At 42.7% G+C, this 26140-nt stretch overlaps 1 protein-coding gene across 3 annotated transcripts in view; it reads right to left on the bottom strand.

Moving 5' to 3' along the window:
• The window catches only part of DNAH9 (dynein axonemal heavy chain 9), a 316438-nt gene extending 301817 nt beyond the window's left edge, over window positions 1-14621 (bottom strand). Inside the window, exons 1-5 of one of the 3 annotated variants that reach the window (XM_088801911.1) lie at window positions 14109-14618; window positions 8720-8916; window positions 5771-5929; window positions 4601-4731; window positions 173-384 (exon numbers count right to left, since the gene is read on the bottom strand). In XM_088801911.1, the coding sequence (XP_088658037.1) occupies window positions 173-384; window positions 4601-4731; window positions 5771-5929; window positions 8720-8916; window positions 14109-14525 (1116 nt within the window). In that variant the 5' untranslated portion in view covers window positions 14526-14618. Of the gene's footprint in view, window positions 1-172; window positions 385-4600; window positions 4732-5770; window positions 5930-8719; window positions 8917-14108 lie in introns of all 3 variants that reach the window. The other 2 variants (XM_088801910.1, XM_088801912.1) reach the window with 2 other exon arrangements.
• Between the last annotated feature and the right edge of the window lie 11519 nt (window positions 14622-26140).

Consider the following 26140-nt stretch of genomic DNA (forward strand, 5'->3'; position numbering starts at 1 on the left):
TGAAAATGTCTCTGTGTGTTATGACCTTGTGATTAAAATAAATCAACTGGGAGAACACTTTGGACCATAATCATTTCCCTGCCCTGAATAAAATGAACATTTTACTCTTCCCTGTGACTCAATGCCAACCAGCCCCCAAGGGGAGGTCACTGGGGATCCTGGGGCAGCCAACCTGCTTGATGAGAAGGTTGCAGATCTCCTGGAGCAGCACAGTGAGCCTCCCTGGGGAGCGGTAAGACTTGCATGTGGCCCAAATCAGACAGACGACGTGGAGTAGAGGTCGCAGCCGTGGCTTCACCTCCGCAAACTCCAGGCCCTCTAGGGATTCCAGCTGGCGGCAGAGTGGCATCAGGTGCGTGTGGACATCCTGCGCCTCCCTCAGAGCTGGAAAGAATTGAAGACATTCACCCTTCCCTGCTTGAGGCTCATACACACCGAGTTGAAGCCCTGGTACCTGCAAAGCGATGGCTACCATTTCTCCCTAAACTGAGAGAGCAGAGAGAAGGCTGGTCCCCATAAACTTTCTAGCTCTTATGAGGAAATACTGAAATGTACAGAGCCCTGGACAGCTAGGATAATGGTCCGAGGGGCCTCCCTTATAACATCCCTGTATCTGGACTTCATCCGGGTCCTCTCAGCCCATCTGGTGCTGTGTGTGTGCAAAATACTCAGTAATTATTTCCTCATTCCTTTGCTGCTGATATCTCTGAGGCAGCACAAAATAGATGACAGAGGACAGATTTTAGTCAGAAAGATCTGTCTTCAAATACCAACCCTGACACTTACCACTTGTATGACCTTAGGTACATTTAACCTCTCTGAATCTCAAAAATAAGTTGGACAGTAACTAATTTTATTAAAGAGTTCTTGGAAAGCTTTGAAGGTAGGACAAACAGAATCTTCATATACAGCTAGCACAGTGCTGGACCAAAGCAGGCGTTCCATAAATGGTAATGTCTCTGATAACTACTTGCTAATGAAGAATCTCATTGAGGCTTTATGTAGGAGAAGTCACAGGGAACAGAGAAATAGTACAGACTAATGATGGCAAGTTCTGCTGGTTTTCAAAGCCAAGAAAATCTCCTACCACTTCCTCTGAACATAGCCAAGGACAGAGAGGTGCCTTTCACCAATCATCTTGCGGTGACTGAGAGGGGAACGTAGGAAAAAACCCAGTAGCACCGGGTACTAATTCTGCAGCTTAGAGGGGATGTAAAAGCCCACTGAATAAACTTCATTGCAAGGAGTGTTTACCAAGGCAGGTTCTTTCCCAGGCAGATCATCAGGCACTAGTATATGAGAGCAGATGGCCTCAGGTTATGTTATGTTATGCTCTGCATTCATCCTAAAGGAAGCTTGAAACATACACTATAGAGTAAACAGTTCCAATATGCCAGGCATTGTTTTACTCACTAGACTTAAACCATCTCGTAGAAAACCTTGTGAGGTTTTCTGTTACTCCCCTTTGTAAGTGAAGAAATTAAGACCTAAGCAACTTGCCCAGGTCTTCCTGTGAATCGACCAGTCCTGCCTAGCTGAGCAAAAGCAAGATTACCCCACGTTTATTAAGTTGAACCCTTGGCTTGATGGTTGTGAGGCTCACTACACACAGGAGTTTGTGATGTGTACGTTCGTACTGTGTATCCCAAATGGAGTTCTGGAAAGCAGTGTGTGAATTGATTTTTGAAAATCAAATGTCACAGTAAATTGATTACAGCAGTGATTCTTAAATGCGGAAGCTGGGAGTATCACACTGCTGTGTAGGGGCAGGGGTATCAGAATTCACCAGCCACTCTAATGAGCATATGCTCTAGCTTTCACAGGGCCGTGAGAAAGTCTAAGACCATCAGGCCAGAGGAACCTTCTCTTTGTATCTTTTTCTAAAAAAGCAAAACCTCCTTTACTCATACAAATAGGCACTCTACTGATGTTAAAAACACAATTATTTGAGGGTTGGTTCATCCAGGCCACGGTGCAATCATCTTGGCTCACAAGGCAAATGAAGAGAGATGAACAGTGAGGCTCACACCTTTTAAATACTGTAAATATAAATGGCCAGTTACACAATGATGTCCAGTGGTTTGCTGATAAATCTTTAATAACAGGCTCTTCTGGGACAAAAGCCTTTATTCGTAGTATTTGCCAATTTCTGTGGTGTAAATACGTATTATTAATATTCACGTGGTGCCTGATTTCAAGCTACCACCTGGACTTCACTGGCTGCTGGGGAGGAGGAGTTGAAAAGATTTGTGTACAGTAGGCTCTCATGAGAAACTGCAAGCCAATCCAAGTCAGCTCCAGAGCCCCACTGGACTTCTTTCTCTTCCACAAATATACACCTACAGAAAGCCTGGAGGAGCAACCACGCTGTACTATGCCAATACTGCCTCCTAGTGGCCAGAGATGAGACCTCCCTAATTAGTCTTTATTGCCCTCGTTTTTTACCCCCCAGGGTACTGTTGCTTCCTATTTTCCAAGTTTCTTCATTGCCCCAATCAATTCCACTTCAGATAATCTTGTTCCCACACGTTATCCTACAGTCCTTCAACCTCCTTCTTTATTTTTCACGCTTTTTCACTTCACACCCAGGAATTCAGGAATATTTATTTTCCTCTCCCACTTGTCAGTCCATCAGTGAACCAATGAAAAACGCTGATCGTATAAGAATCCTGACTGATAAAAGTAATGCAGATAGTATATATATATTAGGATAAAGAAAGATAGGTTCCCTGAAATTAAATGAGACATGGGAAAATTAGTTGCCAGCCTCTAAAATAGTTTTATTCCTTGAAGATCCCTCCAAAATTTCTGACCAAGTCTCTATCTAACTCCTCTAATAAAAATGTCTTTTTTTCCATCATCGGACTTGAGTTATGTATTTCAAGGATTTCTATTTTTACAGTAGTGGTTATCTGGTACTATTATAATTCCGTGTTTCCCCAAAAATAAGACCTAGCTGGACAATCAGCTCTAATGAGTCTTTTGGAGCAAAAATTAATATAAGACCTGGTATTATATTATAATAATTATATTATATCATATTATATTATTATTATATTATATATATTATACCGGGTCTTATAGTAAAGTAAGACTGGGTCTATTTTGGGCTCTAAATAACCAACTCATAAATACACTTTTACTACATGTTGTTTTATTTCAGAGCCCCACATTACAGTCATTTGCATACTTCTTTTATAATATTCATCATGCCTGCATACAACCATAGTATTACTTAATACTTTTCTCTGAATTGCCTCCCATTTCAACCTAAATAAAATCGTATAAAATGAAAACTTCAAAACACTACATAAATGGAAAACTGATATCACTTGCCAAAAACAATTACGCTTTAACATATTTTTAAGTACACCTCTCCATACATCTCCCACAATCATCTCTCATACCAACAGTGATACATGTACCCCTTTTTGGGGACACCTGTACTATTTTAATTGAACTATAAATTGGGAACAACAGTTGATTCCTCGGGGACACAAAACCGCTCAATGAAGCAATAAACTGGGGCCTCAAGAGGGACCTTGTTCCAAGCCAGCTTTATGTGCTGGCAGAGCAGACAGTGTGATAAGATTTTAGGGGCCAGAAAGACCTCAAAGACTAGCTACTTATGCCAGTTCTAAGTTCAAGCGGTAACGTTTCTGACATGTCCTGTTATACAGCACATGTCAGAAATGTCACCGCTTGAACTTTTATCCCTGTAGCTGTGTGGTTTTCAAAACCCCACACCATGAGGGGGAAGAAGGTGAGATAAGGGATCCACCCAGGGGCTATGCACATAGGACGCTCCCTCTTTAACAGAACAAATATATCTTGATTAGTTTTATGTTTTGGATTTACACAGATTGTATTTAAAGAAAGAGTCTGATAGAGAAAAAATATTTGAAAATCACTTCCTGGATTAAGCGTAAATCACATGAAATTGCAAATACCCTAAAAGCACATTCTGACCTTCAACATTGAAGAGCTAGGAGGAGGTCTGAAAGAGAAAGGAAAGAAGCAAAGTGCACCGGCAAGGGGAGAGGGAGTCCTGAAAAAATTTACCTACTTCTAATTATAGATTTTGCTAGCTTTGCAATTTTGACAAGGGCCAATCTTGTCTGGTGCTCAGATGGCCAGGAAATTGCTATCCTATCTGACAGTAGGAATGGAAAAAGCAGAATGGAGCTAGAAATGGAACAGAGACGTCTCAAGGAGCCGGGGCAAAGGGACCTGCATTGCAGAAGTGAGCAGTAACAACATGCGTGTGTGCAGTGTGGTATAGTCAGTAAAATACACCCACCTACATTATATCACAACAGCCTAGGGAAGTAGGTAGGAAGTTACGTTCTTTAACCATGGTACATGCTAAAGCTCAGAGAGGTTAGGTAACTTTCCCTGGGTCACAAAGTGGTGGAAATGCAAGCAGAACACAGCAGAGCTGCTCTCCCACTTCTAGATTCGGTATTCTTGCCACCATGCCAGATTGTGTCAGGCTGGAAGGTTCTAAGAACTTGAAGCTGCTGAAATCAGGGAGAGAAGATAATTCCACACTAAATAAAAAATTCAGGTCAAACGTATTTATGAAAATCCTGTTCCTCACCTGCTACAACATCCCTGCACATGGCTTGGAAAGCTGGGAAGTAGCTGCTCTGAAGCTTATCCAGGAGTCCTGCCATGCTCCTCACCTGTATCGACCTCAGCTGGTGATAAATGTATTCCAGATCCTCAGACCTGCAGCACCGTGGAGAAGGGTGAATCCAGGTGAACACCAGGAAATTCGGTCACAGAGTGATGACCCACCCTCAGTTGGACCGAGAGGAGCCCTGCCTCAGGGTGCTTCCACAGAGGCTGGCTCCAGCCCAAATGGCCAGGGCATCTGTTCCCAGAACAGGGAGGGCAGAAGCCTCTGTAGGGAACGTGGTTCAAAGGGGCAGCTCCAGGAGGTAATAGCAGGGAAAAACTGCTGTGACCATCTGGTGGCTCAAAAGCTTGGCAGCTGGAGGTCATTAGCTCTGGTAGTAAGGTTTGGGGTGGGGTGAGAGAGGTGTTAGAGTGAAGCTGCTGGAGAATCAGTGGAATGGTCAGAAACCACGCAAGCGGAGGGGTATCTCAGTATGGCGGCACAAACAGGGCTGGAGGCATGCTTGGTCATGTGACACAGACAGTCGTCACTCAATGCAAGGACAGGGACATCTGCCTCAAACATCTGTCTATCCCCTCTTGAGTAAAAGATTGCTATGCACAATGATAAATAGGAACAAGGAAATGGGGAGGTGGAGGGGGAATCAGTAGGCGCCATAGTTCGGTCTTTCTAGAACTCTGTGGGGCTGGGACACAGGGGTTAATGGGCTTTCTAGCCCTGCTAATGACTAGCTGGGACCTAAGACAGGCTATTCTGCATCCAGCTGTCAAAACCCCTCTTTTTCTACAGATCCTTACAAAAAGTGTGTGCATACAGCCTTGACTGTCCAAGGAGAAGGGAGTAGACAAGTAGGAAGAAAACCTATAAGAGTTAATTAATTTTACATGTAGGTAAAAGAGCTTTTGAAGACATGTCAGAAGATACACCAGCTATAGTCTAAGAAAGGAGGGGCAACTGTTGAATCCTAGGGAAACTGTACACGTCCCAGAGTATAGAAAACTGTACTGCCCCAAACGACACTGACCTGTCTGCTCTAGGGGGCATGAGAAACAGCTGCGGGTGGCTCCCCCAGGCCACTACCCTCTGTAAGACACCTACCTACTCCTCAGGGTTTGAGCATGTACCTACCTGCTCTTCCAGAACTCCAACTCCAACTTAGGGGTGGGATTCTTCCCTGGCAGCAGTGGCTGGGAAGACTCTCTCTTGAGTACCGCCTGTATTTGGTGGCTCCACTGGATCACTGCAGACTCAATGGCATAAATGACTGACTTATCTGCAGAATCCAAGCTGTGAAAAGCACAAAAAACAAATCAACACAAAAACCCCTGAAACATTGGAAATAATTCTGGGTATCCCCCAAAACAGAATCCCAAGTTTTTTTTAAAAAAAAACTAGGTGGGAAATTCCATCTAGTCCAGGCATTCTTAACTTTCGTTGGAGAAAAGGTTGATGAGCAGTCAATGAAAAGTAGGATATCCTCTCCCCAGACAAAATGCTTATGCATGCATGCATACACAATCACGCGTACACGATTATTCAAGACTCAGGGGTTCACCAACATTCTGAAGACTACTGTAAGAACATTGAACCCTTTCAAGTCTTTCTGTCAAGGCAGAAATGCACTGGACACCCGCACTTGCTGGCTCCACTGGATCACTACAGACAGAAAACATTCGAATGGACAGAAAACATTTGCATGACCACCCAACCCTTGCTTGAATTCCACCAATGTCAGCAGGCTCCCAACTTGACAAAGCAGTGCAGTTCTCAGGAGATCAGCTCTTCTTGCCAGAAAGTGTGTCTCTACATAGAACCACGTCTATCTCCCTGTGATTTCCTCATTTTGGTCTTAGTTCTGACCTCTGCATCAAGAGGAAATAGGTTATTTCCTCTTCCATGAGGCAAACCTTTAGCCACTATTAACTTGGCTTTGTCCTCACTTCTTCAGTGAAAAATGGAATTCCCAAGCATTCTTCCTCATATGCCTTTTCAATAAGCAAGCAAACAAACAAACAAACAAAAACAGGAATATTTTGGAAGAAGTTAAAAACCAAAAATACATTCTGGTTTCCCTTTTTATTAAGTCTTAACTGAAAACCGTTCATGCCAAGAACTCAAAATACAAATAAGAAAGAGAATCTATGGTTCACATTTTCATGTCAGAAAACCACCTTCACTTAATTTCATCAAATTAATATTTGCTGAGAAATGATACGGCACAAGTCATGACAGAACGTATTAAAGGGAGAAGATACTCATCATCCTGAAAAATGACCCAGTCTTTTGGGAAATTATCAAATTTGAACAAAGGGAGACAAACTCAGCAATGATTATGTACACATAAACTGAATGTTATGTTAAAATATAAAAGGAACAGGAAAAGAGTAATTTGAATTTATTTATTTTGAAAACTGAATCTTTTTATGAAACCACAGTAAGTTTTCCAGTCAAATTATATATGCAGCAAATTACTTCCAATAGCAAAAATTCATTATAAAGTGCATCGCCATCACATGAATTACTTATTCTTCAGATCAAATCATGGGCCCTGAATACACAACAATGACAGTAAGACACTCAGAAACTCTTGGCATTTGGGCAGACTGAGCTCATGCAGGAAGGCAGCCTGTTGCCACAAACACGGAGAAATGCTGGGTAGTCTCAGGTACTTTGTGGCCAGCTGGCATTTGGGAATTTGCCCATTTTGTTTGATGGAGGTCATCCAACGTGGTAGTCACCCACTGCAGCTTTCATTATGATCTCCTTCCCCCAAGTTATCCTTGAAGGTGAATGTCTAGTATATGCTGGACATCAGCCAGCTTTGCATTTTGACCCTTTTGGCCAATCTCAAGTCTCTGTGGCTTGGTCATAACAGCTACCATTTATTAAGCTCTATTATATGTTTGGCACTGTCCTAAGAGCTTGATGGATGCCATCTCATAAGAACTCTAAGTATGAGGTTGGTTCTAAGGTCATCTCCATTTAACAAATGAGGAAACTGAGGCTGGGAGAGATCATATGACTGCTTGCAAGTCACCTGGCCAGCAAGTGGCAGAGCCTGGATTAAAAGCCAGGATCCAGGGTTTTGCACTAAGTTCTATGTAATCGAAGTCATTTTATGTCAGATACTCAAGGAAATGACAGAGATAGTGGATCTGTCATGGTCCTCCATCCATCCATGTTGCTGTTGAACCAGTAAAACATTTTAATATTAGGATCAAAAACATTAAGATGGTTTTCTTACTACTACCAACCAAGGTTTACAATGAAATTGTCATGGGCATTTTTACTTTGGTGATTCAGCAGTGAATTTCTGTGTTTAGGGAATTCCCTCCACTTTCAGCATCTTGTTAGGAGCCACCTGCACCCTGAGTAGAATATAATAAAGTATATCATTTAGATACATAGCCTAGCTTGAAAGAAAAAGAACAAATCCTCATGGGACAGAAACAATGATAGCTGGTAGCGGGAATAGTAAGTGGAAGCTGATGGTGGATATCACTCCTGAAAGGACGAGGTTGGGGTTTTAGTACCTAATGGGGCACAGGAGGCAAGGACTGTAAGCTCCAACGAAGACAGATTTGTTTCTGTTTGGGAAAAAAAAACAGCCATCCTCAGGACCTGAAAAAAGTCTCCAGCTACTGGGGGAGGAGGGTCTGGAAATGTAACAAGAGACAGCAGAGTTAGGTCTGTGACACTGTGTGCTGGGTAGATGCTGGGAAGTGGCGTGGCTGTCTCCCAGGCCAGACCTGGGTCTTTGCCAATGATGAGACACTGTCCTGGTAAGCAAAATACTGAAATCAGTGTGGCTGCTCTTCGCCCTGAAATAATTCTGGGTGGAAAAAAGGTCATGTTGCTTTGATAGCCTTAAAAGACTCAGGACCAAGGAAGGGGGGCAAGGATAGTAATTAAGACAAAACATACAGTTTGAGGACATTGGCAAAGAAAGCAGACAGTCGGCTTGTGGGCAGAACAAGGAGACTTTCAGAGTCAGGAACAGAAAAGTTGTAAAGACAACATTCAGAAAAACTAGCAGCTCCCATATGAGGCCCATATGGCCAGGCTGGCGGTACTTACCTCGTCCCACTTTTAGAATCCACAAACTCCACTTTTTCTGAGCCTACTGGGAGAGGCAGCAAAGTTTTCCCCCTCACTTGTTGCAGGAGAATGAGGAGGTCCCACTGGAGGCCGTGGGCATGCTGCTGGACATCTCGACACACCACGTGGGGCCAACCAAGCTGATTCTTCTCATTGGTCAAGACGGGGATAACTACCTATAACAGAGGTGCCACAGGACAGAAAGGCAGGTGTTCTAATGCTGAGACCAGAGAGAAAGCCTATTCCGAGACTCAGAAAGCTATACATAACTGTTTCCAAGTCACTGTGCAGTAAAGGCCGGATATTAAGAACCAAAAGCATGTACTGCCTTGGTAAAAGCGGGAGAGGCTTGAATAGCCTATCACAAGCTTCCTTCCCACTCTGCTCCTGCACATAAGTTCCCCTCATCAAACAGCCCTCCCGGGCAGCCGGATGGCTCAGTGGGTTAGAGCGCGAGCTCTCAACAGCCGGTTCAATTCCCACATGGGAGGGTGGGCTGCGCCCCCTGCAACTAAAGATTGAAAATGGCAACTGGACTTGGAGCTGAGCTGCGCCCTCCACAACTAGATTGAAGGACAGTAACTTGGAGCTGATGGGCCCTGGAGAAACACCCTGTCCCCCAATATTCCCCAATAAAAAAAAATGAAGAGTTCTTAAAATAACAAACAAAAAACCAGCCCTCCTTATCCAGGGGACCAGGCATAGTCACGGCTTATCCCTGGGTAGTGGGCTGCAGTTCTGCCAGACAGTGGAATTATTCAAACAAGCCAATCCTCCCACAGGAACCAGAGGCACCAGTAAGCTTTGACAGTACAAAGCTTGTTATCCATAGTCCCTGCTTGTTCACTCTGTTCCCAAGGGCAACCCCCATGTGGCCCTGCATGGCATGGTGTCCTTCTCCTCTGGGCTGTGAGTATATGTGACTAATAATTGCTGTCAGTCTCATTGGACCAGTGTTGTGTATTCAGCCATCCCCATAATCCTAGGGCAGGAATCCTTACCTAAGCAATAGGGTGAACAGGAAGTGACCGAAACAGTTACAAAGGCCAGAGGCAGAATATAGAACAAATGCAGGCAAGGTTGACTACCTGCTTGCAGAGGGTATGAGGGGGCATAGTTCCTCTTCTTTCGGTACCCATCTCCGGCTCCAGAGGTAGACATGTGAACAAACCTGAACCAATGCGAGTCAGGACAAAGTCTCTCATCTGAACTTTTTGAGGAAGAGAAGCTTTGCCTTTTCTATGAGCCTGGAGCTACTGGTGGCCATTGTGCTACCATATGGAGCCTCAGAATAGGGTCAGTACGGAGAAGAGGGAGTTACAGATGGAGAAAGACCAAGGCCTACGACATCATTTGAGCTCCTCAGTCAGGCTGCTCTTCAACTTTCTGAACTAGTTTAAATTGAGTTTTCTATCACTAGCAACTTAAAAGTTGTAACTACTATAACCCACTAGGAACCACGGCCTGCCAAGAGCTCATAACTAATGGAAAAGGAATACGAGAACGAAAAACAGAGGCTCTGGTAATGTGACAAGGAACTACTAAGTCAATAATGAAAAGGAAACATGGACTCATATAGTTGGTTGGGTTCTATATGTGACCAATAAGTCTGTGCAATTATAAAACAGAATACCTGGATTCCACACGTGAATTCCAAGAGGACGCTCCTTGCCTAGTCTGTCTGGCATCAATCACTGAACTGAGAACTGACCAAGAAGTGAACAGAGAGCTCCAAGAAATAAAATGTCACAAATTGAGCTCCACTCAGATTCATTTAAGAAAGAACTCTTTGGACCCAGGGCAGAAAGCCTAAGAGGGGAGAGGATAAACAGTAATTTTCCTAAGATCTCAAAGGCAGGACTGTATCTTATTTGATTTGATCTTTATATATGCACAGTCCTCCTTCACTTCTGTCATACAGGAAACACTTGACATATGTTCATAGAATAACTGAATGTACACTGTTTGAAGAAAAAGTGGTAGGTGGCTTTTGGTTGGACTTTGGAGAGCTTTGAGTGATAGAAAGATAATGAATGTGAACTCTATGAAATTAAAAGCCACTCATCCATTTATTCAATGAATATTTATGGAGCATCTACTATGGGCCAGTGCTGTACGAGGTGCTGGGAAGGTACATCAGTGAACAAAACATACAAAGATGCTGACCTCATGAAGTTTATATTCTAGGGAAGAAAGGATCAACAAACAATAAGAACTATGGAAAAAAATAAAGCAGGTGAGGAGAATCAGGAATGTGAGGTGGAGGGGTTGCAACTTTAAATGGAGTGATGGTTGCCAGATGGCTGACGGGGTTGGGAGTCAGTGAAAAATACAGTATATTGTTGACTGCATTCCTAATGCTATACTCTACATTATGGGTATAGCATAAGGATATAGTCAATAATATTGTAATAACTATGTATGATGTCAGATGAGTACAGATTTGTTGGAGTGATAGATGGAAAGGGGTTGGGGACAGGGTGAAAAAGGTAAAGGGATTAAGAAATACAAACTGGTAGTTACAAAATAGTCATGGGGATGAAAAATAAAGTACAGGGAATATAGTCAATAACATAATAATAACTATATATAGTGCCAGGCGATTACTAGTCAGGGGGATCATTTCCTAAATTATGTAAATGTCTAACCACATGCTGTACACCTGAAATTTATGTAAAATAATATTGAATGCCAACTGTAATTGAAAAATTTTAAAAGGGAGGAAAAGGTGAAGGGGAATTAGATGTCCAAATTTCCAGGTATGAAACAAATAAATCCTGAGAAATATGGTCAGCATAGGGAATACAGTCAATAATACTGTGATAGCATAGTACAGTGTCAGATGGTTGCTGCACTTATCGTGGTGATCACTTCTTTAGGTATATAAATGTTGAATAACTATGGCGTATACCTGAAACTAATATAATATTGTATGTTAGCTATATTTGAATAAAAATCATAAAATAAGAAAATGTAAAAAATAAACGAATACTGTATAACTCCACTTATATGAGATACCTAGAGTGGTCCCATTTATAGTGACAAAGTAATATGATGGTTGCCAGATACTGGAGAAGAGAGAGGGGGAGTGTTGTTCAGTGGGTGTAGAGTTTCAGTCATGGAGGGTTCTGGGGATTTGTTGCACAATAACTTGCATGTGGTTCATAATATTGTACTCTACACTTGGAAATTATTGGAAGAGTGAATTTTATCTTACATGCTTTTTTGCCACAATAAAAATATTACCTTAAGGACTGTTTCATTATCAATCATTCCTTTTAATTATAGATGGATCTTAATTATTTCACTCAGTCCCCTATTGATTCACAGTCAGTTTGTTTACAATCTCTTTCAATGCATGTCATTCGGGGTGGCCTGTGGGGTCTGTGGTCCCGCTCCCCACATAAGAACGCAGGACATGGTGAGGCCAAAAAGGAGCACCCACGGAGCCATAGATAGGGGAGTCATACAACTATAGTCTCGCTGGTGGCTGGGTTGGAGACACAGGAAGCAGAGCCACACTATCCGCAACCTGCCATCCACTTCTTTCTGCCAACCAACCTCACTTGCTAACTGCAATCCGCTCTTGCTAGCTCAGCCACCATCTTCTTGCTAGCCCGCATTTTTTGCTAGCGTAGCCACGGCAGTTATATTAATGGCCAATGGCTCACTGGTTATAACCGATGGCCAAGTAGCCACAGCTGATGACCATTCGATCACAGTTGATGGCCATTTACTACCTAAGGCAGCACCTTTCCACGTGAGGCCGTGAGGCCGAGAGCCTGAAAACTGCACTCCTGGCTGTCCCCACAATGCACCAACGAAAATTCTTGAACATTTGAGGGTTTCAACTACTTTAAAATTACTTTTGCTTTCATGACATACCTTGGCCTTGACACAACTGTGGGATTGACCTGCTGTCCCCCGCATACACTAGGTGTAGTTCCATGTCTCAACCTTTGTTCAATCTGCTCCCTACCTGAAAGTGACCTTGTTCTCTATCCTAATCCTTCTCCTTTGTTCAGGAGTCAGTTCAACACTTGAGGCTAAGCATGGCTCTCACACCATGCATGTATCTCTTCCCTGAACCCAGTGACACTTCTTTCCATCATCATCATTTATAAGGGGATTTGATCCAAGCTTGGATTCCTGCGGGGATGGTGTTCAGACAATGCACAGCAGTAAAGCCATTCCAGTTGTTAAAATACTGAAATACTTCCACATCTAATGAGAAACCTAGCTTTCCTGGGTCCCTGAGAGCTCCTGTGACCCCCAAACCTTTCCCTGAAATTCTCTCCTCCCCACAGCCTCCTAATAAAGCAACAAGAGGGCTAACAGCTGATGTAGCAGGGAGCCTGTAGGACCTGGGTCCAGCACTGGGGCCAACTTTAGGTAAGCTCTACCTCTATCCAACAGACTAATTTTAAATACTTTAAATATTTGATTCATTTCATGGGTTGGATCTTACCTTTATTTTTTTGGTATTACCCATAGCAGATACGACATGAAACATCAGATTGCCAGTACTCTGTAAATACTTAACTCATAACTTGCAGGATTCAGGGCATCGAGTCTCCAGAAGCACATTCAACTTACAGGGAAGTGTACTCCCCTTCTAAAACGGAATAAATGTCCCAGGAATCTCTCCTGAGCACGCATTCTGAAATCGCCTGCAATCTAGAGGTTTCCGCTCTGGTGCCACCAAAGTATTCCATAACCTACATCTCTGGAGATCTTCCTCCCTGAGCTCCAGGTAGACTCCTCCGAACACCTGGTGGACATTTCCAACTGGATGCCCCAACTTAACTGGGCACAGGGCGGACGTTCGGTTCATGGTTGTGTAATGAATGAGATGAAAATCAAAACCAAACCACCTCCCCTAACTTTCCCAGACGTAACACTGTTCAAAGCCTTTCCCTTCACCTCACTGACCCAATAGAAATGCCCCTTTGTTGACCACTTCTGGTCTTCCCCAGAGCCGCTTTATAGGAAAATGAAGATCTATAGCCTTAAAAAGAGGTCAGACCCCAGGAACTCTTCAGACTCTGGCTTCTCCTTGACTTTGGCTTGAACCCTGACCAGGACTGAACCAAGTCTCAGCGCCGTCACATTCTCACTCTTACCTGGCCCCTACTCAGATTTCCCCAGCTCGCCTCTCAGGTGTTCCGTATCCCCGGGTCTCAGTTTCCACACGGCCCCGCCCCCCATCCAATTCCTTTTCTTCCGGACTCGAACTTCGCAGGGAGTTTTCGCTCTCCCAAGGCCCGCCCCTCCCCCAGGCCCCGCCTCCGCCCCGAGTCTGCGCCGGCCCTCCCCCCTCCCTGCCCCGCCACCGGCGGCCTGAGCGAGGTAACCAACCCACCCTCACCTCAGAGAAGAGCGCAGCCAGATACTCCAGGGGCGCGGCGGGCACGTCCCCGCAGAGCACTGAGCCGCGGAAGCTATTGGGCCCCGGCGACTCGGGCCTGGTGCGCAGAAAAAAAAGCCCCTTAGTGCGAGGCGGGCCGGACTCGGGTCCCGAGTCCAGCGTCGGCCGCACCATCAGGCCCCCGGGCCCGGGTCGCACCACCAGCAGCGGCCGCGGTCCCTCGGCAGCATCACGGCCCAGGAAGGCGTGGAGCAGCTGCTCCGCTTCCGCGGTGCCCGCGCAGCGCTCCCAGACTCCCGCAGCTGGCCGCAGGCTCTGGGCCACGTAGGCTCCCAGGAGTCGCAGTCGTGGGTCCGCGCAGGGTTCCTGGACCGCGTTCTCCTCAGCCAGCGCAGCCGGCTCTTCAGCGCTCGGCATCGCGCGCTAACTTCAGCTGCAGCGGTTTCCCTAGCGACGGGGACGCGGCTAGGACTTCCTCCTCCGCTCCCCTCCCATTGGGCACATGACTCCTGGCCCCGCCCCTTGCAGTCTAATAAGGTAAGAGAGGGCGGGCAGGGGAAGAGGTGGGATCGCGTTCGCTGTTGCCAGGAGACCGGCCGACGCCCCTATTTAGGGTCTCTGCTCTTGGATTGGAGGTGCTTAAGGATGATTGTCTCGGCCAATGGTTTACTGATGAGGCACGTGGAGGGGAGGTCAAGGATATAAATGCTGTTAAGGATACTGCTGGCTAAGGACAGATTAAATTCTTTAGAGGTCTCCAGAACCGTGAAAATATTATGGTTCTCTTACTATTTCCCAAATGTGTAATTCAAACTTTATAAAAACAATGTCAAATCATAAAATAGATGTAAGGCAATTCAATGAAGTTTTTATTTCTTTTCCGTGATGACTTAAATACATTAGGGATTATTGAACATTTGAAATATGCTGGTGAGACTGAGGAACTGGATTTATTAATTTTAATTTTAATTAATTTAAAATTAAATAGCCACAGTGGCTAATAGCTATCATATTGAACAGCTCAGTTTCAGCATTCATTTTAAAATAAATCATTAAGAAATAACATATTTTTAGTGCCCTTCTTTATCCATGACTTAAGTGTGTGCTTAAACTAATAAACAGTGCCTCTAACTCTGATCACTTTGCTTTCCATGAGCATGTCCCCAATCAGTCCTCACATGCAGCAAAATACTATTAAATATGTAGGATGTTCAGAGCCCCCCCATCCTGCCCTGGGTCTGGATTTTGTCTCCACAAAGGGATAATGTGAAGCACCTTTCTTGATCTTAGAAATTAGCATTTGTCACCTGATTAGGATGTAATATGTTGACCTTTTGCAATGCATGTAAGGTGAGAATGGGACAGGGAAAGGGACAACCTGGGCAGCATGATTCCTGTAGGTCTAAAATGAGCTTCCCTCTACCCTACCATTCTGATTTTAGTTGCCAATCAGAGACTGCAATTTCTGGGTAAAAAGAACACTTATAGTGGGCTTTAAAGGAATATTAACAGAAAAAGCACGTATCAAAGGTAGCTGTGCTAACAAGAACCCCTTAAGAAAAGCTAGTAGCTGGAAGGTAAAATGATTGATTTCATAATAACTGGGGCACAGGAGGTGCTATGATGAAAATGTTCACATTAGCAAATGAGCCTTTATGTTTGTAGAGTGTTTTATCATTGCTAGATTAAACAGGCAGACCAACTATGAGTGAAGAGACAAAGCAGAGGCACTAAAACAACTTTTAAGATGGATTTCATAATTAGCATTTCAAAAAAAGCATTAGGGAAAAATAGAAATGTTTGGGGGCTTCCTACACATATAGTTTTCTAACATTTTGCTTTGCACGTAGGAAGGAATCATTGCCATTTTAATGCATAGGGCCTCCAAATATGTCAGTCCTGCTCATGTTTTGTATACAGAGTGAATTCAGGACCATCAAGGTCCTGCAAAACTTTTAAATAAAGTTTTTACCCCCATCGTGGCCTATTTCGCCCTTCATTCTCTTTGTTCCTTTGCTCAATTTACATAAAAATAGAAACACAGGAATCTCTTGTGGAGATGACATGAAGATGTCTGTCTGAAAGTGAGGGACCCTAAACACTGGCAATCCCAATTATTGCTTTTTTCCCCCCAACACCATACCTGAATCTCCTTTTTTTAGAAGGGGATTTGTGGGGGGAGGGGAGGATAAGAGGGACTTCTATATAGGAGTTATTGAAAACAATTGACTTGTCTTTATTTCATGTATTTATGGTAAAAAATAAAGTAAAATGTTACCTATTACTGTGTAACAAATTACCCCCAAAGTTAGCAGCTTAAAATAGCAATAGCCATTTACTATCTCACATAGTTTATAGTGGGTGGAGAATTTGGGAGCAGTTTATCTGGGTGGTTCTGGCTCGGCATCTCCTATAACGTTTCAGGGGCTGCATCATTTGAAGGCTTACCTGGGGCTGGAGGGCCCACTTCCAAGATGGCGCACTCACATGGTGGTGAGTCTGTGCTGACTATTGACAGGAGGCTTCAGTTTCTCAGCAGGTGGAGCTCTCCTTTGGGTTCCTGAATGAGCATTCAAAACACTATGGCTGCCTTCCCGTAGACCACGTGATTTAAGAGAGAGCTAAACAGAAGCCACAGTATCTCTTATGACCTAGCCTTGGAAGTCACACACTGTCATTTCTGCAGTAATCCTATTAGTTACAGAGGCCTAAACTATACAGTATGACAGAGAACTACACCAGGGCATGAACACCAAGAAACAAGAATCCCTGGCTGCCCTCTTAGAGACTGGCTACTACAAAAGGTGTTAAGGAAGATATTGAATTTTTGTTATGGTTCAGATGAAATAATTTACTTTTTTAAAATTAGAAACCTGAAACTGCTTCCATAAGCATAATATTTTTTTTATATCAGATGTTTTCCTTGAAATGGCTATGCATAATTCCTGTTCAACGCTTTTTAATAATGGTCTCTTTAAATCCTGGATATCCATTGTTGACAAGAAATTTGTTCACACAAGCAAGTAATGCAAAACTTAAAGCCTTTTATAATCATTCAAAAATTAGCAGTTGACATTATATTTACAGAATCTAACAGCTCTTCCTTTTCTCCCTTGACAAATGTTACATTAAAATTTCTTGTGATGATGCTGATGGATATTGAATATAAATCAACCTTTCCATATTAAATATCTCGAAATAATGAAGTTTTAATTCAAAGAATATGCATGTATTGTTATAGTAGTCTCCCTGCAGCCATCTTGGATGCCACTAAATGAAGACATCAGGCACAAATGGGAAGATGTATTTGGATACATGTACAAAAGGAGAGTCCAGACTACTTGGGGCTCTACCCAGGAGACATGTATAAGAATACTGATTGTTGGCATTGTTCACAATAGCAAAATCATGGGAAATAAACCAAGTGTTTATCAATGATGGAATGGATACATTATCATGTATACTATTCATATATTAAAATACTACACAGCAGTGAAAATGAATGGACTACAGCTGTATGTATCAACATGGATGAATCTCAAAAGCATAATAATGGTAAACAAAAAAGGCAAGTTGCAGATGAATACATTCAGTATATTTATTAGAAGTTCCAAACCAAATGAAATCAACAATATTTTGTTAGACACACACACACATATGTAGTAATCTTGCGAAAAATAAAGGAATTATTATCATAAAATTCATGTTTTGATCAGTTATTGTTGGGGACAAAGAGGTATGGTATGATGAGGGGCACACGGGACTTTTTATGTTCCTGGTAGTGTTTTATTTCTTAACATGGATTATGGGTTTTCATTTTATCATTTGTCTTAAACTGTACATATAAATGAGGTAATTCTTTGTGTGTATGATACTGTGTGTCTACAATATATGAAGTATCACAATTTAAAAAAAATAAAAAAGGATGGATGTGCTATTTATAATTCTCTGAATATTGTGGGGCAATTCATTTCAGTTACTAGGAATAAATGCTAATAATTCATTAGGTTTATAAAATTACACATCAAATACCTTTACATTTTTAGTTGATTAATTTTACAGATGTTATAAATAAGTCTATGACTGGTGGTTTCTTTGTCATCACATTCAATAGGCGCTGTTCACCCCTATTTACTTTACTTCTTGGTTCTGTTCAACCTAAGAAGTTTCAGGTTTATTGTGACTGTGTGTAACCGTTCTTGTTCTAGTCTCTTGATGTCCATAAGCATCCTCTTATTCTCTTTGATTACTCTCTTTTTGCCTATTTCTTCAATATTGGTGTTGCGTAGACATCTGTTAGAGCTTCTGGTCTTCTCAGTTTAAAATCTCTCCTTGTGTGAACTTATTCATCCAAGGCAGCAATTTTTCCCTTTCTGCTAATGGCCCCTAAGTTCGTATTTCCAGCTCAGAACTAGGTAAATATAACATTTTTGAGTAATACCTATTTTCCCCTCAAATCTCTGCAAAAATTGTTCCATTGCTTCCTGAAACTTAGTGTTGGAGAGAAGTCTAAAGCCAGCTTGATTTTTGTTCTTTCATAGGTAGCATTTTGAAACTACATGATTGTTGAAGAAATTTTTTTTTTCTTTTTCTTTTTATGATTCAAAAAAAATGTTTTAGGGTATAGCTAAAGTCCCATTGAATTAACTTTTGCCTGAAATTATGAGAGCCCATTTGGTTCTCATAATGATGTGTTGCTTCACAGCGGGAAAGATTGTTCTGTGGAATCTTTGATTACTACTTATTTTTCCATTTGCGCTTTCTGGTCTGGTTTCCTGGTAATGCAAACTGATAGAGTGTGCTAACAGTTACAAGTAGGGGATACATTCTGAAATACTAATTGAGGTTTTGTTCATTGCTGTATGTTTTGATGTTGTCCTGTGGCTATTCACTTGGTGGGTTAGTGACGTTTAATGCCTCAAGGGAGTGTGGAATAGTCCATTGAATTTCTGAATGCTTTTAAAACACATAGCAGAAGCAATAGCCTTGAAAGCTATGCTATTTCCTTTCTTTTCTTTTATTATTGTAAAAGTCAAGCACTTAAGAGGGAGAAAAGGTTTATGTTGTATTGTTCATTTATTTTAATTACAAGAGCTTAGCGTTGAATATAACACCACACAGTGTGGAAGAGTGAGAGGTTACAATGTATATGCTCAACTGTAGATAGATAAGAGTGCATCACAATATGAGAAGGAGATTTCATCAAGAGGAGACAGAAGAACTCTTTCTAGGATGGGGAGAGAGGCTGGGGAAGCAAAGAAGAGGACAACTTGGATATAGCTGCAGAATTCTTGACCCTTTGAGGAGAGTACAGGGAATGGTACAATATGACAGCTACTACAGATGCTTAGGTGTCCAGGAGAAGTGTCCAGGTGGCCACTTAAGCCTGGCTTCCCAGGGGAGACATAAACTGCAAACATGTGGAGAAGCCCTTATGCAACCTGGTCTCCACGGTTATAAGGGCAGTGGGTGAGGGCAGGATTTAGGGAAAGTAATCAGAAGGCAGCCTTTCAATGCTGCCTTGCCCTAGCATGGTTCAGAGATAAGAGCTGGCAGTTTCCAAGCTCTGTGTAGGATGGTTAGGAGGAGGAGAACAGAAATGCTGAGAGGGCCAGCTTGGGGTCAGGCTGAGAAGGACGCAGTACCAGTACCTGTATGGCCTTGAAGCTTTGGTAGATGACAGTGCATGGTGACGAGATGGTTCATCTCTCATTTTTGACAAAGTGTAGATGTAGACCCTCTGCTGACGTTACTGTAGGCAGAAGTAGGACCACGGGGAGGAAGGAAAGGAGGGGTGAAGGGAGACAGAGGAGTAAAGAGATGAGGTCATCTTTTTAAAAATGCAGCTACAGGGAGGCCGCATGGCTCAGTTGGTTAGAGTATCAGCTCTTAACAACAAGGTTGCCGGTTCGATTCCCACATGAGCTAGTGAACTGCGCCCTTTACAACTAGATTGAAAACAATGGCTTGAACTTGGAACTGAGCCACTGGTGGGCAACCGGTTGGCTCAGTGGTTGGAGCGGGGTGTTCATGACACCAGGGTCATCAGTTCGAGTCCCACATGGGCCAGTGAGCTGCGCCCTCCACAACCAGGTTGAAAAACAATGACTTGGCATCCTGGAAAAACACATTGTTCCCCAATATTCCCCAGTTGAAAACAAAAAATGTAGTTCCCTCCCTTCTTGCCAGATTGATAACAATTTGGAATAGGACATCATGAAGCAATTTTGACTTAAGTATAGGAAAACAATACCATATTGGAAATTAATGAAGACCACCCAAAAGAGAATAAGCAAAGCCTATTTATTTAGAGTTGGCGATAGTAAGGGAGTCAGCCACTGTCACTTTGGTATTGACAGAGTCACCAAGACAGGCAGAAGAGTGGAAAAGCTTTATTGTGGAAAAAAGGGAAGGCTCGAGTGTGCCCTGATGGAGGCTGTTGTCCTGGGGAAGCTGTGGGTGGTGTAACTGGAAGTGGAGCACCCTATGTGATTGGTTAGGGATGCATGTTTGGTTTTCTCTGGCTGGTCCGAAGGTGGAGTGGGGACAGAAATTAAGGAAGTTGTCAGTTATTAAATCCGACTGCTACTGGGATTATTGTTTGGCTTCCTGGACTGGTTGCTGCAGATTATGGATCAGAGTTCTATTTTTATATACAGTTTGGCTGTTTTCCATTTGTATAGTCTTTCAATATATAATTTTTTTTCTGAAAAATCTGAATTTCGTGACCATGAAAAATGTACTTTCATTCCATACAAATACTATTATCTACTGCCTTGTAGTACACACCTCCCAGGATCCAATCTGCATGCAGTCCCATTGCACTGTTTTATGGGAGTTTCTATTTCTGATTGTAGAAAGATGATGAGGATGGAGAGTGTGGAGTAAGATTAAGCTGGAGGATATAGGGGGTAAATATTATTTTGGTTACTTCACATAACTTATGGTTGACCTCACAGGTCAGCAAATTATACCCTGTAGACAAAACTCAACCCACCACCTATTTTTGCAAATAAAATTTTATTGGAACACAGCCATGCCTATTAATTTATGTATGTATTCATTTATGAATTATATTTTGTATTATGAATTACATTATGAATTATGAAAAGTCTCTGGTGGCTTTTTTTACATTACAGTTGAATAGTTGTAACTATACAGAGACTGGATGGCCCACAAAGCCTAGAATATTTCTCTCTTTATAGAAAAAGTTTGCTAACTTCTAATTTAGGTTAGATTAGATCTTTTGCCTCGAAAGGACTCAAGGTAGGGAAGGTGTAAAGCAGTCTCAGTTTCATGAAGTCAAATTCAGAATGTGTTTGGTGGTTTCCAGAAGCTTTAGAGGAAAAGGTCATTCTTTGCAGATTCTGGAATCAGGTAACCCATCAGTCATAGCTGTGAAAGTGAAGAGCATTCCTCTTTTTGTGTGTTTTCTTAGTTATCCTAGTGAGAAGTTGGGAGAGGTTGCATTAAGAGTCCCTAGCTAGAGATCGTTTTAAACAGCAAAGCCATAATGCACTTTCTCATTAATGGTTATAATGGTACTACCTACCTTCTTTTCTCCCTCATGACCCAGCATATAGGCTGTAGAAGTAGTGATCTGAGACTTCTGATAGCAGGAATTCATCAGTCGTTTATTCTTCATGCCTTGGGGATGCAGTGATGGATAGGATATAGTCTAGTCTTTAGAGAAAGGGAACCATCTGGTCACAATCCAAACTTGTTATTAATAATAATAATAAAATGTGAAAAGGACAATGCTAGAATCAGACCCAACGCTGTCTACATTCTACCTGAGTCTAGTCACTTTCCATATGTCACTGTCCCTGTTATTCAACAGTCAGCAGAACGGTAGCCATCGGTTTTGTGTCTTTGTTTGTGTTTTTACTCCGGCCTCTGTTCACCCTTCTTCTAGTAATTGTTCACTACTTTTTCTTGGGGTAACTACTTTCATCTCCTGAACCATCTTCTCCCCTACCCCCAGTCTAAGTACTTCCGGGAGGGCTTAGTTTCCAAATCTAGGGCTGAAGCATGTGACTTGGCCTAAGCTGACCAGATCATTCTATCCCTTGGCCACAGTAGTCAGCGTGGCAGTGGGCCTGTGATCCCATCAGAACTATAGAGTCAGACCCGAGGCTTTGGTTTGACTGTTAGGGTAAATGAAGGCTTTCTCTTTTCTCTTGGACTTGAACATAGAAGGATACAGGGCAGGGCTATTGCAGCCAACTTGGCACCCTGAGGGGGAAGGGCTGTCTGAGAATGGAGCCAAGACAATGGAAGTGGAGCCAAGAGATGGAAGAGAGAGAGCAGTTCCTCATGACACTGAGATGCAACCCTCACACCAGACTTTTCATTTATGTGAGTGAAGATGTCCCCTCCCCAATAAGCCAGCTTGAGTTATGTTTTCTGTCCCTCTTTAACAAAAGTTACACTGATGCAAGTGGCAGGTAAAGAAAAAGGAGAAATGGGATGTTTACTGGTATGGGAGAAGGAATCCATCAAGGGACAGTTGAGAGAGAAAACATAGAAAGGGTACTTCCTGGACCAGGTTCTATAGGCGATGTGAAGGGTAAACCTTCAGTCACTTTATCACGTAATGACTCCAGATCCCAGACTTATCTCTTGATTTTCACCCTGCTTTTGATTTAAGACAGTAAACCAGGAATTAACGTGGGCACATTTTCCTGTGTTTATTCACCATTCAATGTTTAATTCCCAGAAGGATGAAAGAAATACTTAATTAAATGTGCTAAACAATAAAAATCCTTGCTTGCTTTTCACATATACTTGTCTTACAAAAATATTCTATGAAGAGTCGATGAAGCTATTTAAAAAAATGAATTCTGCACACTACTTAATTATAATAATCTATGGAGTGTAACTGTACGTTTTCTACCCCAGGATACCGGTGGGCAGAACAAGGAAAGCTGCAGAAAACACACCTCAGCTCTTTCTTTTTGCGATTGTGCAAATTCTTAGGGCGCAATGTTAACTTTAGTTTTTAGAGGCGGTCCTCTTGATTTTGGAGGAAATCACACATCTCAGAGGCCTTGGGAACTAAGCCTTCTGATGGGAGTGGGATTATACATTTGTGAAATATATATTCAGTCATGACTGCATGAGCAAAGTAATACATGTCTTATCAAAAATCTGAAAAAGTATGCTCAGCTTTGAGCTGGTCACATGGGTGGGTGTAGGAGAAGGGCTAGGGTAAGGAAGAATTGTGATAATAAATGAATGTTGTTCTTCGAGGTACCTGGGGTTGAGAAAAGATCTTTCATTTTCCGATTGCTGTATTCTCTCGTATGTAAAGATAACTTACCTTATTTTTCTTGTTTGCCTCCAAAAAAGAGGAAGATCTCAGTTCCTTTCCATTCTCTTCCTCTTTTTTTGACTACAACTTCCTTCCTATCAGAAGCAGAACCACAAGGGCTGGATGACTTACAGGATATAACAGACATAGTCCACCAAGAGGAGCTTTCCAAGGGCTTAGACATGAGTGTACCTGGGGTGTGCTGCTGTGGATTCCACTGGTTCTCAACTACAGCCGCACATTGGAACCACCTGGGGATATTTAAAAGTACCAACACCCAGACCCACCCTAGGATAACTGAAGCAGTATCTGGGGAGGGGTCCCAAGCCTTGGGACTTGTTAAAATATCAACAGGTGATTCCAGGGTGTTGGCAGGGTAGAGAACTGCTGGGCTATTGGGAAACTCTTCCTTCTACAGGGCCAAGGCATTGGGAGGCCTGAATCTCCGCGCCCCACCCCCTTTTAATTCTCCTTCTTTCTAGATCCCTCTCTCTTTCTTCTGCTCGCTCTCTCTCTCTCTCTTTTTCTCTCTCTCTCTCTCTCTGTCTCTCTCTAACTTCATCTATCTGCATCTGTTTCTCCACTTCTACTTCTCTTTCTGTCTCTATCCCTTCAGACATTCCTATTTACATGAGTCTGCAGAAGTCTCAGAGACCTAAGAGAAGACTAAGCTGCCACTGCCTCTTGCTCCTTTATTATCCCCTCAGAAACTGAAGTCATGATTGAAGTAAAAGGAACTGCAACAGCTCTCGAGTGGGGAGCTGATCCCAGCCTGATAAGAGTCCTGGGAGTAGAATGATTAGGCCTGTTTTGCTCTAGGGATGGACCAGGGATTCTCAACGTTTGATCTGAGCAGGCATCACTGGCTGAGAATGAGTTAGAAATGCAAGAACTACTAAACCAGAAACTCTGGGAGTGGGTCTCAGCTAGTGTGTTTTCAGAAGACTTTTAGGTAATTCTGGTGCGTGCAGAAATTTAAGAACCAGGTTCTGTGGAGAAGTGCTCCCTGGCTAACTCTTCACAGGCCTCTATCTTGGAGAAAGGAAATCATCCAGACTTCGGAGCTCACAATGCATTTGGAACCTATATTTTTCCAAGTAAATGTTGCTGTCTGCTGAAAGAAACAATCCCAGATCTCAGTGACTCATGTGGGAATAAGCAAAGACCTCTCAGATGAGAAAAGCAGAGGCTCTTTGTTCAGAGTTTGCTATACCAAGGGAGTCGGTCACTCTGAGAGAGGAGGAAATTTATATAGTTAATCCTTCCTCCTCCACGCACACCTCCCCCCAGTATATTGAGAATAAGTCACAGCCTCTTCTAACATTTATTGAGAGTTTACTCTGTGATAAGCACTGTTTTAAGAGCTTTACCTATATTAACTGATTTCATCCTCACAGAAACCCTGTGACTTAAGCACTATTTTACAGATGAGTTGTCTGAAGCATCAAGAGTTTACATACAGGGATGTCAGAGGGGTAGTAGACTTGGTGGGGTTATCACTTTGTGAGGGATGTAAATGTCTAATCATTATGTTGTTTTGTACACCTGAAATTGATAATAAAAGAAAGAAAGAACGAAAAGAGTTTAAATATCAGGTCTCTAGATAGTTGTGGCCTCACTCCAGAGCCAAAGCCCCTCCCACTCTCCTGTACTGCCTCTTATCCTTTGTGAGATTTCTCCATAGATAACCCGCACATGTTGACTAGCACCCTGGCAAATATGAAAGCAGGAAGATTTTTGTCTTTTTCAGTGGGAACAAGGTTCATCATGTGAAACCTCATAGGATGGCAATAAATGTGTGCATTTCCAATCAAAGGTGCTACTTTATTTGGACTAGGTTGTCTTCTGATGCATATTGTGCAGCCCTATCTGATGAGCTTACTTGGAGTTGGAGCTAAGTTTAATTTTTGTGGAGAATGCTGGGTGGCCTGGTCTGACCTTGAGGTCAACCTAATTTTCACTCTCTTGGCTTGACCTGTTTCATCATAGTCCTAGAAAATAATCAAAGACACAGTCTCCATGGTTGTGAGGGGTGAGCTTGTCACTTCCTTCATCTTCATGGGGGTCAGAAGACACCTGGCAATCCTGGCAAGGCCGCCCATGAAGATATAAACAAAACTTGTGGGACTTCTCTTGCACTTTATTGCTCTCCTCCCAAGGAAAGGACACCAGTGCCCACTGGTTGACCATAGGCCTGAGTTGAGCCCCTAAGCTAACAAGAAGAGAGAGAGATGCAGAAGCTCACAGCAATGTCCTAGACGACCTCTCTTCTCCATGCCCATCCTAAATCCAAAGAGGAGGACCTCTGATCTGGATTGACCAAATTCCAGTCCAGAGTGAACCCCAGGGACACCCTTTCTTTCACACATTCAGAGAAGTCAAAAGGGCACGGACTTCTTCAGTGGCAAGAGGGGCCAACCAGCTCAATCTCACCTCATGTGTCTACACGACACTCTCCTCTCTGGCCTAGACCTTGAATTAAACCAGCTGTGCCCTGGACTTAAGAGAATCACTTCCTCTTTCTTATTCTTCCTCCGATTCTTAACTAGAGAAAAAGGAATCTTCCATGAGTTCCAACTAAGTGCACTAAAATTCCACATGGCCCTAGATAGTCATAAATGCTTCTTAACTTTGCTCTCTTTTGCTTACATCTATTTTTTCTAAGATTTTGTGGTGAGAAGTGACAGTTTGAGGGAGAGATTTAGATGTTTGGGATTTG

The sequence above is a fragment of the Rhinolophus sinicus genome, chromosome 12 (assembly GCF_057876585.1).
Source record: "Rhinolophus sinicus isolate RSI-liver-muscle chromosome 12, RSI-T2T, whole genome shotgun sequence".
Lineage (NCBI taxonomy): Eukaryota > Metazoa > Chordata > Mammalia > Chiroptera > Rhinolophidae > Rhinolophus > Rhinolophus sinicus.